General features: G+C 40.3%; 1 protein-coding gene across 2 annotated transcripts in view; it reads right to left on the bottom strand.

Annotated features, from left to right (window-relative positions):
* The window catches only part of LOC143184164 (colorectal mutant cancer protein), a 68,317-nt gene that overhangs the window by 36,569 nt on the left and 15,954 nt on the right, over positions 1–15,794 (bottom strand). For both annotated transcript variants that reach the window (XM_076386201.1, XM_076386202.1), the window contains exons 2-3: positions 10,892–11,121; positions 10,162–10,298 (exon numbers count right to left, since the gene is read on the bottom strand). In XM_076386201.1, the coding sequence (XP_076242316.1) occupies positions 10,162–10,298; positions 10,892–11,121 (367 nt within the window). The remainder of the gene's footprint in view (positions 1–10,161; positions 10,299–10,891; positions 11,122–15,794) is intronic.

Below are 15,794 nucleotides of genomic sequence, written 5' to 3'. Positions count from 1 at the left end.
CTTTCTCCTTCACCGTAAAAATTTCTAACTGCATATATTATTATTGTCACCGTCTATTCTTGTTATGACTCCACCAATAGAAGGTTTTTTTAGCCAATCTGCCTACAACGTCTTCAACTAATAGTTTTTAACTATAGTGCAGCTTTGCTGAAGTTTTACGCAACGACGTTAGATCTCTTTCGAACTCTATTGAGGAACCATCAACCAAGCGTCTTCTTATAGTTATAACAAAGTTTTGTTTAAAAACTAACTAGTTGTACAACATTAATTTGATGTACAACCGCGTATATATCATACGCATCAAATTAAATATATTGGAATTTAAACTTAAAATTAAATAAAATTAGCGCTGAAGTTCAATACCAGGATATGGTTGGTTATTGGGTCATTTATCTTAGGCCTTCATAGAAAGCTATAATTTATTGCCATGGACGTAATCTAAGAAGCCACTGGTCTTATACAGAGTATCCGACGACAGGATGCAGAAATATTAAGATGTGATTTTACAAGCTAAAATAAGAAGAAATTACATTTCAAGTTCCGATTGCGATTTAATTGTTGAAAAAAGACCTAAAACATTATACGAGTGAAATGTGTCTGACTCAAGTCTTACTCTACTAATTTCGCTATCTCTGACCTGGCTACTGCAGACCGGAAATAGAATAAGTCCCAAGTTAGACACATTTCACGGAAATTCTAGACGTTTTTGCAACGCCTATTAACTCTGAAACGAATCACCGTTTAAAATTTCTGACACCTGTTGTACAACACTATACAACACTCTATACTCCTGTATAGACTACGTCGAGATTTTATGACTCTGGATCCGGATAGTAACTATAATAAACACTGTTCTCTATAGCCTGATCGTTACTGAATGATGCCACTCAATTTGTGAAATTTCAGATGAGTTTACACTTTTAACAACCCCCTCTTTAAGTACTCTTTAACTACCTCTTTAAGTATAACTCACCCTTTAAATTCCCTCTCCTCTGTAGTCAAAGACCCTATTATATTTCTGAATATTCGCTGTGCATTTGGGTCAAATAAGACGACGGTGATTAGTGGATCAGCAAAATTCTCCCACCTGTGTCCATAACCCAGAGTGAAAGGTCCAAATATAAGCACTCCAACATTAACCATTTCTCCTCAGCAGCCCTCCCAACAATGCACTCGTACGTGGTACGAGGATCCTCCATAGGTTCATTCTGCGAGCGCGTCTTGATTTATACGCGTTACGCGACTCCGATTCAGCTGCGGGACAATTTATGATCGGCGGAGAAGCGTTCGCGAGTCTCCTTATCGATACAAAGTCGCGTGGAGGCTGTGTTTATTGCACGACCCTGGTATCGGTAGGGCGTTATTTATTGGCAGGAAGTGTGAAAATCACTGGGCTGCCGACTAATGACTCTGTTCGATTACAGGAATAGGGGCGCGATTGCGTCGAAACGATTCCATTAACAGACGGAGAGTGATCGCCGTTTAAAGTCAAACGACGTGGAACTTGTACCTGACATAATTACTGAGGAACGCGGCGAGATTGCGACCGAGGATTCTATGGGCAGAGAGGAGCCTCGAGGAATTTCGCGAGGCTGTTTAATTGCGAGGAGCTCCGAGAGGGGACGAGTGTAAAGTACAAACTAGTTGGCGTTTTAGAAAAATTACTCAATCGTCGGCGCGTTGTCGCGCGAGCGGGAACTGTCCTTTAATGGCGCGCGCGCGTGCAACTCTCTCGGGCCACACCTGTTCGCCAGCGCGTAATATTTGTCTAGCCATAATACGCGAACCAGTGTAACGGTACGCAGTTGCTTTCGAAAAGCAGCTGTTGATTCAAAGACGAGCATCTGTGACTTTCCGTGCGAGAGGAGTTGCTGGAATTTATGGGCTATTTAAATAAAAACACTAAACACTCTGGCATTTACAGATACACAAATGGAGGAAATTATTTAAGATGCAGCTCGACGAGTTGAAGTGATAAACGTGATAGGAAAAATGGTGAACTTTTTCTTGGGGACCAGATTTCATATTTATCGATCGTTTCTCGAACCAGAATTTTACGTTTTCTTCTATTTTCCTATGGGACCTTATCAGGTTCCATAATTTAGAACAGAGTACCATTTACATCTTTGTATTTAATTGTAGAATATTCTAATTTGAAGAGATTTCGAATTTCGAAATGAATAGGAAAAACAGGAATAACAAAATTTTAGAAAGCAACTCTCAGACTTAAAAAGATTTCTGTAATCCAGCAAAGGAAATTTTGTAAAATGTAAAAGCACAGAGAACAACTGTCATTATCTTCACGAGAAAAGCCTCTTAAAATTTCTAAAACCAGACAATGCCGCAATATCGATTTCCACGTCAGACGAGGCAAGGGATGAGAGAAAACTGGAAACTTTTTTAAACTATGCGATTCGTCGAGGAATCGAGGAAAAACTTTGAGCGATAGCAGGAATTCAGCGCGCGGAATGGATAAAAGTAGAGGAGAAAAGGACGGCAGAGGGAGGAATGGTAAACGCGCAGGCAGTGACTGTGTTGCAATTAGGGGGTCAAGCCGACGGGGTATGGCTTCTTAATTAACTTCGCTAATTTCTCAATTAACGCGCTAGTCCACCGAGTGAAAACCAACGAGAAACGATGAGGATCTTAGAAAACTGTACAAGAATAGTAGATTTAAATTCCTCTTGTTCAAACAGTTCAAGGCAAAAGTCTATTCGTGCTTCGAGCCTTCCTCATCTTTACACAAGCAACACAGACTAACTTTCCAACGACCTTGATCTCGCTTTCTACGTTTGCATTCAAATAGGAAAAGAAAATGCGCAGAGTTGTGGCTGAATGTAGAACATAAAAGATGGACTACGTGTACAGCGTCTTTAAAGCCAAATTGTACGGTCAGAAATCGTTCGATAAATGGCAGTTACGAGGCGTTAATACAGAAATAAGATCCCAGTTAATTGCGAGGATGTCGAGTACTCGTGTGCTGACGTATCGGTGTGGCCACGCGCAACGTGCATGCAGGCTTTATTGCGTCTTGCTCAGCCTGGCCGAAGAATTCGCTCCGAGGCTCGCAGACGCCGACAGGGACGAAATTCTCGAGGCAGAAGACAGGCCGGAAGTAAATATCCGGGGAAGAAAGGCGGACCGTCGCGATAGAAAGTAACGATCATTCTGCCCTAGAAAAACATCGGCCAGGCAAAGCATCGGCTCCTCCCGCTCGCAGGAAACGTCTCGTACGCGATATTGGATGTCTGTTCCGATGAAACGAGACAGATTTTTATTGGCAATTACTGGCTGCGCGATGGCCCGCGTCGTAGACTGGGATTACAGTCTTCCACGTGCTTCAACTTCCCTGCAGATCGATAATGGTCAGGGCTCAACGTGGAAACGTTGCAAATTAATTTCCCGCAAGCTGGAAAATCGAGGCTGGATTAGAAAAGTCACCCAAGGTAGCGGACGGATGAGATTCGGTAACCCTTGGATTAGCAGCTTTTGCGTAAGTTCAGAGCACTGAAGGAATGACCGAATTCAATGTTTAATAGAATGAAGTTTGTTTATTGAATAGAATGAACGAATGTTTAATAGAATCTGTAAATTCTTTAAGATACATGGATAAAAGTATTTGAACCTTCAAATGGTTAGGATTTTGAGCTCAAGTTATCGTTACTTTTCAATTTTTAAATAGAATTCAAATACTTGAAATTTCACGTATCAAATATTTAAATCTTAATGACACAAGCAATTACAATCTTGCTGCATCCCTTGCACGGGTTGCATTAATAGACGATCCCGGCTGACCATGTGGTTGTGATAGTCAGAATATTGATTAGGTGGTTTGGTATTGTCTGCGCTATAGTTCTCAAAGAATTGGTCTTCGCGAACAACTGAAAAAACTCAGAATATACGAATCAACCAGTATAACATCGCTACTTGTCAAACCTAATATTACGACGTTTTTCTGTATTTTGTCATTTCTTAAGAAATGTGAATTGAATGTATAAATTTGGAACAATTTGTATTTTTATATGTATAATGTACAGCAGATAAACCTCTTGGGAGGCTTGAATGCTGCGAATAAAAAAAATGACACAAACAAAATTACACATTTCCCAGACTTTCCTTCGAATCTTTATCTTTGAAATTTCATGGAAAAGGAGTGGAACTGTAACAACAACAGATAAACCTTAAAACAGATAAGATTAAATACAGAAATTGAAATTCTACCAAAAATACTATCTGCACTTGGATTATAAGAGAAAACTCATATTCTCATAGTACAAGACAAATGTTTCTCATAGTACAAGACAAACATCATAAAATACCACGAACTACGATATGAGAAGCGCGAGGTCAAGTGGACGACCCTCTACGCGTAAGGCATGTTACAATTTCAAGCGACGACGATAAGAAAAAAGCGAATATATAGTTCCGATAGTGGACTCAAGCATGCACAGGCAACCACCGAAACAATTGTCTAGATGAGACAAGAACGATACAGCAAGGTTTCCTCCCCATGTCACGACAACGGAGGACGTTTTCCTGGGAAGAGTTATCGATCGATCCGACCCGAATAGCGTATCGTAAAAGTTATCAGCTAGCCTGGGACGATACCCGCACGATATAAGATTACACGTTCGATAAGCTATTGTTCCTGGTCGAATCCTTGCCCGCGACCTGCATCGCGCGGCCACGATAACGGCCGCGCAGCACACCATAATCGTGCTGCTCAATTCAATCCGTCGTATCTCTAATAAGCCATGTTCGGTTTATCTCGAGTCACGTGGTCACGTAAGTGCCTCGGCGAACCAAAAAATTCGCATAGTTCCACCCTTCGATGAAATCTGTCCAGGAGCCTGCAACCAGCTCGCGATTCCCAAGGGGTTGAAAATGGTTACAATAGAGGTTCTGGTTCTTGAATCGGGGAATAAAGAATTGAAATGATGCTATAACTGTTGTGGAGGAAAATGATTCTAGTGGATATTGATTTTGGTTATGGTTCCACGGAGGAAAGATATTAATATGCAAATGGGTGGGATCTTTGCTTCAAGAGTCTTGGAGTGAATTTGAGGCACTGAGTAGTAGAAACTGGTGTGGATGAGTCCGATAAGACCTATGTAGAACAGTTTTAGAAATAATATAAAACTGATAAGGAACCATTTCAGAAACGTTTCAGAATAGATACCGAGAAGACCCGTTTTCACCCTTAACAGTTATGACATCGTTTCGATTCTCCATGACTGTTTCACTTAGAACCTTTATATAACAGCCCTTAATTTATTTTTGGAACCTTTTCAAGCCCTGGTTCCAAGTAAGTACGTCCTCCAGAACACGCTACGATAAGAGAGGCCGTTGCGACACAGGAAGTGGGTCAGCCGTGAGGGTCTCAGCATCGAAGATTTTTGCGGATGAATCGGAAATAGAGGCGAGGGAGTAACACCGTCGATTACCAACCAACCTCGAGGATATGATTCTGCCAAGATCGATTCCGCGATGTGGCTTCCTAGTCGCGAGAACTTTCTTGCAGACTGCGCGTTAGAACGAGACGAACTCCGAGATTTAGTCGGGAGTTAAAGCGCGCTGGAAGCTACGACCTCTAAAGTCGTTTGTTACCGTTACCGCCGCAGCCGTAAAGTGCATTTCGTAGTTGACCGCGAGTTTCGACCTGCTGCAGGCTGGGAACACGCGAAATATAGATTCGAGGCTGCGAAGGATTGCTTCTGAGGCCAGAAAAGATTACGATGGGACTTGGTCGAGCTTGGTATAAAAAAATCTAAGAAACTGGAATATTACTTGGCGCATTCAAAAGAAATGTCCTCGTTGAGTGCAAGGAACTGAGCGTTAGAATTGGATGATGATAATTGAATTACAGATTTATGTAAATTCACATTTTCTTAAATACAGTTAACGAAATGGAACCTAAAGAAAAATTCTTTTTACTCTACTAGTATTATGTATAATTTGTATTATATATTTTATATTTTAGATATTTTTATATACTATGTAAAATGTATTATGTATACGTTCTATAATATTTCCACATTTAAAATTTCCTGAAGTGCATAAAAGTCTAGTCTAACGATGATAAAGTTGGTACTGATCAGAATTGTGTATCCTCATTAAATTGTATGCACTGGCTAGACTGCAGACTTTTATGCATTTCCATAGCATTTTAATGTATGTAAAAGATATCTACAGAAAAATCTACAAATATCACGAAGTAGGAAAAATATACGTTATAATATTTAAAGAATAAACTAAATTTCTTTAATTAATCCTAAAAACTATGAATCTGCATAAATATCCTTAGCCTAACGACGCGTTTCCAAACTAGAACAACTGCACTACAGCTTCTCGTACAAGTACATTGGCTGCTACACCAAACCACAGACATAAATCCCGCAAAATTACCTACCACGCTAAAGTCAAGAAACACACCTTTGCCTTCACCCAAATCGTCCCCAATCTGCCTCCTGCGCCTTATTACGCCCGCGAAGCAACGAATTCGTTCACTAATTTCAACGATGCATACAGAAGCCTACATTATGCAAATACCCGATTATCCCGTGTCTTCGCCACCATATCGCTTCACCATTCGCTCCACGATCGGGATGAAAATGTTCAACGAGCACGATGGGGTCTCGCTGGCGCCACGCGCGCGAATTAATTTCCGCCGCGACTTCGATCGCGCCGTTACGCGTTTCCGCCCCGCGCTGCCTGATTTCTGCCAGATAGCGAGGAGAATTAACGACAACGCTACGTTTGCCCAGCACCGTCGACACCTCCCGCTGCACCGTGTTCCATTTCCATGGAAATTCCGGTGGCTCGGCAGGTTAACGTCCGTGAGATCGTTCCCGACAGGTTGCAGAGCAGCGCGCGCGAAAAGTCGATGGAAATTCGCCCAGCCCTTCTTCTCACCTCTCGCCGCGGTTTGGCCCGCGCGGGAAGAGGAGACAGATGATTATCTGGCTCGAAGGAGCCGACTCTTGCGCGCGTGATCATGCAAATTCGCGGCAGAGAAGATAGCGGATAGTAAGGAAGGTAATTCGAACGAGTCGTTTGAATTTCTACTTTCGCGGGCTACACGGGCCGCAGCTGCTCTTCAAGGCTTCCTGTCGCCCCGCTGAGACCCCGCTACTGCGTGACTTTTGGACGATACCAGCTCGCTTTTCCGAAAGGTAAAGGGCTCCGCGGTGCTTGGTCGTGATACGATCGTTTACTTTCGCCGAGTGGAGAGAGAGCGGTTTGATGAAGAAGCTTCTGTGGTGTGAAGCATTTGAGTATTCTGGGAAAATGAGAGAAGGGTTTGAGATTTTTGTGGAGAATGTTTTTTGTTTAACTGGGCTAGAAGAGAGTGAGGGAAATGTTTCAATATTCGGTTGCTTAAGAAGACAAGTGTCCTAGTAAGTGGGCAACCTAAAGATGCATGTCCTGATACTTGAATTGCATCCCAATAGCTAAGTATACCATTTTATGATACCTTTTTTGTTTTTTATTAAATAAAGTAGGTGACCCCAATTTCGCCAGTATTCTTAAATTAGATCATAATTAAAATCGAAAAATAATATTAGTGTAAAATTTGTAGAGACAATGAACTTTGTTTTACAGCGTTTCAACAAAAAGTGAATAATAAACATTTGTTTAAAACACGACTTGATCACCAGGAGTTCAAGATGACTTACACAAAGCTTTCTGTTTAATAAGACTTCTTTTGTATGCAATTTTGGTACTAGGGCAGACAATTCTTTCAGTCTGACTAGTAAGCTCTGAAAATAAATTCTCTTAGACTAAGTTAGCAAAGTTTTCCAATACAGCCTTTTAGTATTTTGTTCTAAACTATAATTAAAACCTCTTTCATGGATAATAATTTATGGTATATGTTAGATAAGACACTAAGCTTTATGAAACATTCAATACCTTCACTACATATGCATTTACAAATATTATACGCTTTAATTTATACAACATTAGCATGGTGAAATTGGAGTCACCTACTTTATATTAAAACTTAAACTTAAAATTAAATAAAATTAGCGTTACTGTTTAGTTACTGCAACATTTACCTTAAAGTAAAATTGTAAAGTTTCTTTTGCCCACTACTGGTGTGTCTAACAATAAAACCTGTAGCTTCTGAGCTGATGTCTCATTTTCATCTCTCAAGCTTTCGCAGCAAACTGGATCTTCAAGGGTGAAAGAACTCAGCTGAACCAAACGCTAACTGTCCCTCGGAATCCTCAAAAGTCCAACTAGTCATTAGCGAGCACACAAGCGACCAGTGGCCGCTGGCTATGCGAATTTTAGTTTCATTTAATCGGCGAGCCAAACGGAGGTCTCTGATGCTTGCCAGAGTACGAACTTCGCCTCGGGTCTCGCAGCCCCGCAGCCATCTGAAGCTTCGCCCTTGCTTTGCTGCTTTTTCGGCACGGTAATGCACTACGTAATAATGGTTATTTATAGGTAATAAATGCCGTGTGCCATACTTCGTGGTTTTCTTCTCTTTCTTTTCCTCGCCTCTTTCCTGCGATAATTCTTTGCCGCTTTGGAATTCGACCGACTTTTATTTCCCTTTCACCCCCAGTTCGCGATCACGACTCGAAAATCCCTCTCATCTTGCTCGAATGCGTTTCAGGTCGCGAAAGAATGTAGTGAAATTTATTCGAAGCTAAGCCTGCGAAAATAGGTCGCCCCTTTCCAACTATTTAGTCTGCATTCGATATCTTCCATAGGGTAGATATTATTCTAAAGTCATTATAAATTCTACAGAAAGAAATACATGGAAGATGGAGAATAAAATTGTATGACATTAGGCTTCGTTTATCAACAAATTTAGGAGTACACATATCAAAGTATGATGTAGAATTCCTGCAAATGGAGTTCTTTTACTTTAAAGTAGATAAAGTCAGTGACCAGACAGACACTATTAAAATTTCTTGAAACTTGAAGCGACGCCAAAAAATTATTTTATTCCATTACAAGCGGACCAAAATAGAAACTGCATTCTACTTTAATATAATAAGTAGATCTCATCCTCTCATTAACAGAATAAAGTCAGAAAAGGGCTGATCAACCTGCCAGACTCCAAACACAAAATCTACGAGGGTGCTGTAACCCAGGGGACAAACAATGGGGGCGAGGTCGTTGAGGATATCGATTTATCTGTAAGTGGGACGTTTTTAACGATTCACGGTATTCCGAGCGTCTTATCCCGAAGGAACGAGTGGTTTTCAGCCACAAAACAATCAGTTCAACCAACCGGGACGCTAATTATAGCTACCAAAGAAATTGTCCATCCGTGGAATCGAGATAAAGAGGTATCCACCGAGTGGCTAAGAATAAGGACACGTGGGCGTGAGGAGAAGACTAAAAGGAGCAAGTGGCCGGTCTATGAGGGGCAATTTTCACTTGGCAGTTTCACGCTGCGCCACGACTCTATAACGCGAATCCCTTTGAAACCTTGTCTTCCCGCATAGGCGCTTGTCTCGTTTATTCAACGCAACACGACTCAGGCAAGAAATTAGCATTCACGAGTACAATGAAACAGTGTTCTAATTTTACAGTAGGTTGGCTTACTTTTCAGATTCGTTCGACCACTGTCGAGATTAGCGAAGAAAACTCTGTATTATACAGGATGTCTCAAAAGTTTGGGACAAAACCTATACTGCGTGCTACTAAGGTCAAATACGTGAGAAAAGTTCATGTGAACTTATGTCTGAAAATGCTTTATTAGAAAGATATAATTTTTTATAATTTTTTCATTACTTTTTTCACCTATTTGACCTGAGTAACACGTGGCATAAGTTTGGTCCCACCCTTGTTGAACACTCTGTATGTATATTGCAGAGTTTCCTCAGTATATGTTCTTTATCTTCTACATTTTCTTAAGTCAGCAAGACTGTGCATTAAACTTTCAGGTCAAAATGCTCTGTGAGTTGGTGAGGAAATGTAAGAATGACCACTGCAGATATGTAAAATATTTCTGTATATCAATGAAAGTTCTCCAAATTTGATTTGAAAGAAAATTAATATTATTCTCATGACTTCAGTTTTGACAAGAAATAGACGTGTAGATCCATCTCAGAAATGTGGTCCTTCGTACTTATAAATCCTCTAATATTAAAAATTGAACACATACCAAGAAAACATATATCATGATAATCTAAGACTTACCTTATTCGCCAAGTCCAACATATTCCCAGTGCCTCCTGCGGCAGCTTCCACTAGCTTCTGAAGGGTGTGAGGTTCCGGAGAGAGGTCCCTTGCTCCGCTATCAAACTCCCAACTCTCATGTCGGCCCGATACGGTTCCTGAACAGGCAAGAAATATCTGTAACTATACTCCAATTATTAAGAGTTACTAAATGTGACAGAATTATCTCCTGTACAAGTTATTCAATAGCTGAACATCCCAGCTTATATAGCACAGAGACGTCTTAAAGATATTCAGTAAAGTCCTAAAAATATCCAAAAGACGTCTCCGAAACGTCTGATGTTACAAATTAGGGCAGGTCTTAAAGATGCCCAAATTATATGTATAAAACGTTCAGACAAAAAATAGACATCTTTGACACGTCCATGTAGTGTGACTTTAAGACATCTTATGGGCGTAAATTTCGCAAGTCTTTAAGACGTACGCTGTTGGATATTTTCAAGACATCCAAATTATGTCGTAAGACGCTCAGGCATGAAATGGACATCTTCACGATATCGTGTGCTATCTAGGAAAATTGGATAGAAAAAGAAAAAAGTTGGAAAAAATAGAGCAAAACTTTTCGCGATAAAGAGACAGTGAAAGATTCTCCTCTACGATAGGCAGACAGTGAAGGATTTCTTAGTGGGAAATTCGATGCTCGAAAGTGGCTGCTGTCGACGAAGTGAATCGTTAGGTCCAGAGAGCTTACCGAGGCTGTTATCGCTGCTGGTGGGTAAATATTCCGGCGTGTGAGTGTGATGCGGACTAGTTCGGTGCTTGCCGGACCTGAGAGCCTCGATTTCCGGTCGCAGAGCCAGCCGACGCCTGAGGAACTCTTGATAGGAAATGCGACCGTGCTCGTCCGCTCCTAATTCCCTCATCAACTCCTCCACCGAATTCTCGAGGTTCAGTTCTCTGCATACCGTCAGCAGATCCTGGCTGAAATTTAAAATAGAAGAATAGTCTCACGCGAGGTCCAGGGAATTACGGAATTACGTAATCGTCGCTCGTCTCTGTCCCTCGTGACCCCACGTCTGCTATGATTATACTCATCACGCTGCACAGTAGACTGAAAAATATTTTACGCCATTGCTGACAAGCTGGACTGCACACGCTTGATTAAATCGAGCGACAGGATGGAGGGTAGTAACGCGAAATATTTTTTAGCTGAGCGTGCAATTGGTCAACAAATACTCTGCGGCGGTAATGCAAATATGTCGCTTGTACAGTTAATTGGATTGATTGAAATGGTGCACGGGTGGTCAAAATTGACAATGCACTTGTGATAATAATTGTAAACAATATTTCTGGCCGACTATGTACAGGGTAAATTCAACAGAAGGGATAGTTTGCATACAGTTAATATTTTTTGCATTCGGGTGGAGCTTTCAAAATGCAACGTGCAGCTTTTAATGACCTTTTATCATTCTTAACGTATGTGGGTAATAAATCACGAGATATGAACATACAAAACTTGAATTTTTTAAAATTGAGAACCTTGAAAAATTTGATCTCTTGAAAGTTTGAAAATACCTTGAACAACTTGAAAATTTGAATACTTGAACATTGCCAACTCTCAACAACACAGTTCTACTTTTCAAAATATTCGCAACGTACTTTGACCTCTCTCTCTACATATAGATATGATCATTGACCCATGCGTCGCAGTGTCTGCAATCACCTGTTTTCTTACGCGATAACGCATCCTAACAAAACAACAAGTTGCAACAACGGATACAGACATGAATAATTTATTCCTTGAATAATTCATCAACCGAAGATAGCAAGCAGGGGTACTCGATATCGCGGACGTTTTCCAGATTAAAAAACACGAGAAATGGTGACGAAAGAAGAATCGAGACACGTCTTGCTTTATACGACTTAATTAAAATCGACCAGACAATAAACCGTCTGTGTGGTTCCCTGGACACGGACTCTCTTAATTTTCCTCGATGACATGAGTAAGTATCGACGGGCATCGATTGAAATATCAAACGCTCAGACGTTCGAGAATCAGGCTGAAGATGGACACGTATAGTCTCGATCGATACGGACGAATTAAAGATTCACTGGCTGCAAAACCGACGCGGACATTCGAAGAAAATCGTTAAGAGGGATTCTCTAAATTACGTCGTCTTTTGTCGGCAGGGAGCAATCGCGGATCAAAGTCTAAAAACTTGAAACCTTATTTTGATAACCAACGTAAACCTTGATTCCTTTCCTTTACTTATGAAACAAGACAGGGTAAGCACATCTTTCGTCAAATAAAATTTAATTAATAATACACAAGACTTGAATATAATTGCATTAAATGAAAAGAGATTTAGAAAATATACTCTATGTGTCTTAAAAAAAGTTTCAAATATTTTCTGTCGGAAGGACCGCACAAAGAGCCTCAAAGATAGCGTGTACAAAAGAACAGAGAGAAGAATACTGGACCATTCGACGTAGAAGGAAGAGTCTGGAACTTAAGCGAGGAAACTTTGCTGTCGTCCTCGCGAAACTTTTCCCCGTTTTTGCGTCACAGCGCGGGGGCGTGGGACACGAAGAGGGACCACGCCGATCAGATAACGCGGGTTCATCTAATTCCCCGACTGTCTCTGTGTTTGTCCAGGCACGCGTGAAACGTGAACGCGCGTGCCGTGAAATGCAAGCCAATGGAATTTCACTGCACCGCGAAATGTAAACGCGTTATTATTTTAATATGCTTGGCTTCGGTTTTTCAACCCCTCGCACCTCGCCATTCCCGATCCCTGCCCATGCCATTTTACCAGCAAACCGTGGAACACATCGACCACATCCCTTTTAATGGAATTTTCTTTTCATTGAAAACACGTGAGAACGTGGAGCATATTTCCAACGATTTCTCCAACAATTTGTTGGGGACTCGTTTTATTTGCTATGGAGATGTTGATATGAAAAAGAAACTTGAAATATGGAGAATTTTAAATCAATGTTATGTGTATAAAGTTTAACGATGTGTTAAATATAAGTTCACACTTTTATAACTTAAAGCAGATGTAGTGAAAAATTACCATTATTCGTAGTTAACCTTGGCTATTGATGTAGAGACAAGTATTTGAACTTATAAAAATTGGATAATAAATACATTTGTTCCTGGTGAAGCTCAAAATGTATATAAATAGTATTAACTAAAAATATTTCTTCTCACAAAATCAAGATTCCCATACAAAGTGTGGCAAGATTTTCCAGGGAATGTAACAGAGAACAGGTTGAAATTGAATAAATAGTACTCAGTATGTTATAAAATCCTAGGAAAATGTAGGAAACGTTCCTAAACGACGGTTCTGGGTTGTCCTCTTACCAAAAGAGATAGCCTTTCCCATTCTGTGACCAGATCCTCCAAGAACAATATTCTCATTCTTTAACAATACAGCATCGAGCCACTTGCATTCTACATACATTCTCTTTTCCTGTAAATAATCCTATAACACTCGATAGCTGGGAGACCCAAGATGGTCATCAGTCATCGCCTGCCACCAGGAGTGTTTAAGCTCATTCATTTTTATCAGGTCTTCGACATCCCAAGATCCTATCACAAATTCGTCAGAATCCAAACATTCTTCAGTCATCCTTCTTTGATTTATCTCAAAAAACATCTTGCTCCTAACAAATGACCACAAGTAGAAATCCAAATGAAAAAAGTAGTCCACACTCATTTGGCATGAAAGAGTTAAGGCTACCATTCACCCTGAAGATATCTCCTCAAGTAGTTTTCGTCTGAATAAAAAAAAACAGCAACAAGAGGAAGCACAGAAAGTGTTAACACGAGTAGCAGTACTCGAGATCTCAGGAGCCACCGAATATTCGCGTTAACAGCGAGTGGGTTGGTTCAAGAAGCTCGTTTCTTCATTTCTTAGGCCTCATGAAAGCGGATTTAGGTTAACAACATGTACCTGTTACGTCTCGCTTAACGACTTAATCCACGAGTTTCGTTCGCGATCATAAAAACACGTGTCCTCGTGACGCCAGCTCTGTTTACTGCGATTTCGATAATCCAGATGCGCTTCCCGAGCCAAGATCGTCGCTGTCGTTTACCCTTCGTTCAGGATCGCAGTTTCGCGAGTCTGAAGCGTATCTTCGTCCCTTAGACGCTATTGATCGTGAAACTAATTGGACAGGATGCGAAGGGATCTCGTCTCGAACGATGAAACAATAATCGACGTCGCTAGGTTCCGCTGGCGCGCAAAATCGATAGCACGGTGTCAGTATTCCCGATTCGCACTTGGTTGACCTCCGAACATGTAACCTCCGAGACTCGACTTTTATCGCGGGGAAAGAGCGGGGGAAGATATCAGGGCATCGTTCATTGACTTCCATTTAGACGTGGTGTATCTGAAGTAGTTGTGAAGATTTACGAACCGAGGGTTTATGGAAACAATTTTGGAGCATGAATGAAACTAGAGTGATATCTTACATACTTCTCTATCGTATAAAGGTAAAAAATATAGTACAGTCGTAGAAGGTGGGATATTGGTAACTTAACATCTTAGGGAACTTTGTGGCTTGTAAGTATGGCAAATAGATGATCTAGAAATTTGTATTAATTCTAGAGAGTTTAGATAAGTATAGCTAGAAAATGTACATACGTATTCTAAAATTTGCATGTACTGTATTAAAGTCATAATATATGGGTACTTAACTTCTAAAACATGACTCTCTCAGATGCCAGACTAATCAACATCATAAAATAAAAAGCAATGAAATCTAAGTAATGGATAAGTAATGTGTTCTAGAATTACACTTATGGCAATCAATTTTATTTCTCGGATACTATATACATTCCTAACTAAGATCTTAAAATTCCTCAGAATGACTTCAGAAATACAAGTAGATACTAAATTTTATTTAGTTGTCACACACAATTTTACGATCTTTTCTATAGCATGTAAAAACTTTATACAGGGTGTAACAAGTATATTTTGAAATATTCTAAGGGATGGTAGGGGAGCTCAAATGGAACACAAAATGTTGTATAACATACTGTCCGATCCTTCATTTCGAGATGCTATTAAATTCAAGATGTTGTAAAAATTCGAGATGTCTATAGGAAATGGATCTCGGATTTTCAAAACTTTATAAAAGTTAAACCATAAGATATACAATAAAATGTATTCAGACATCTTGGCTCAATTTCTGCTCCTCAATATATCTGTAAAATTTCAGAATCCTATGATGATTAGTTCAACATATAAGTATACTAACTTTAACTCATTATTATTACAAAATAGATGGAGATCAGACACTATGTTATAGGACCTCTTGTCTTCCACTTGATACAACCTGTACAAATATAAAAAATTTACCATTATCCTAAAACCCAATCATACAGTCAAATCTTTCCATTCTTATACAGCTGACCACCTAAGTACCTCATCAATAAAGTCACAAATTTGATAAAAATCAGTTCACCTTCTGGAACGACTGAAATATCGAGAACCCTTTCAACAATTGCAAATTCGCCTACGTACCACCGCGCGATCTTTCGCCTAAGCTTCCGGAGAGACAGCCTCTCCAAGGTCCTCGACTCCCATGGTTTCAACGACTCCATCCGTGGGTCGTTCCCGCGAATTCGGTCGGGCCGATGAGGC

The sequence above is a fragment of the Calliopsis andreniformis genome, chromosome 9 (genome assembly GCF_051401765.1).
Source record: "Calliopsis andreniformis isolate RMS-2024a chromosome 9, iyCalAndr_principal, whole genome shotgun sequence".
NCBI classification, from domain to species: Eukaryota; Metazoa; Arthropoda; class Insecta; order Hymenoptera; family Andrenidae; genus Calliopsis; species Calliopsis andreniformis.
Note: the sequence above shows the minus strand (reverse complement) of the source record. Positions and strands in the feature narration are given on the sequence as shown.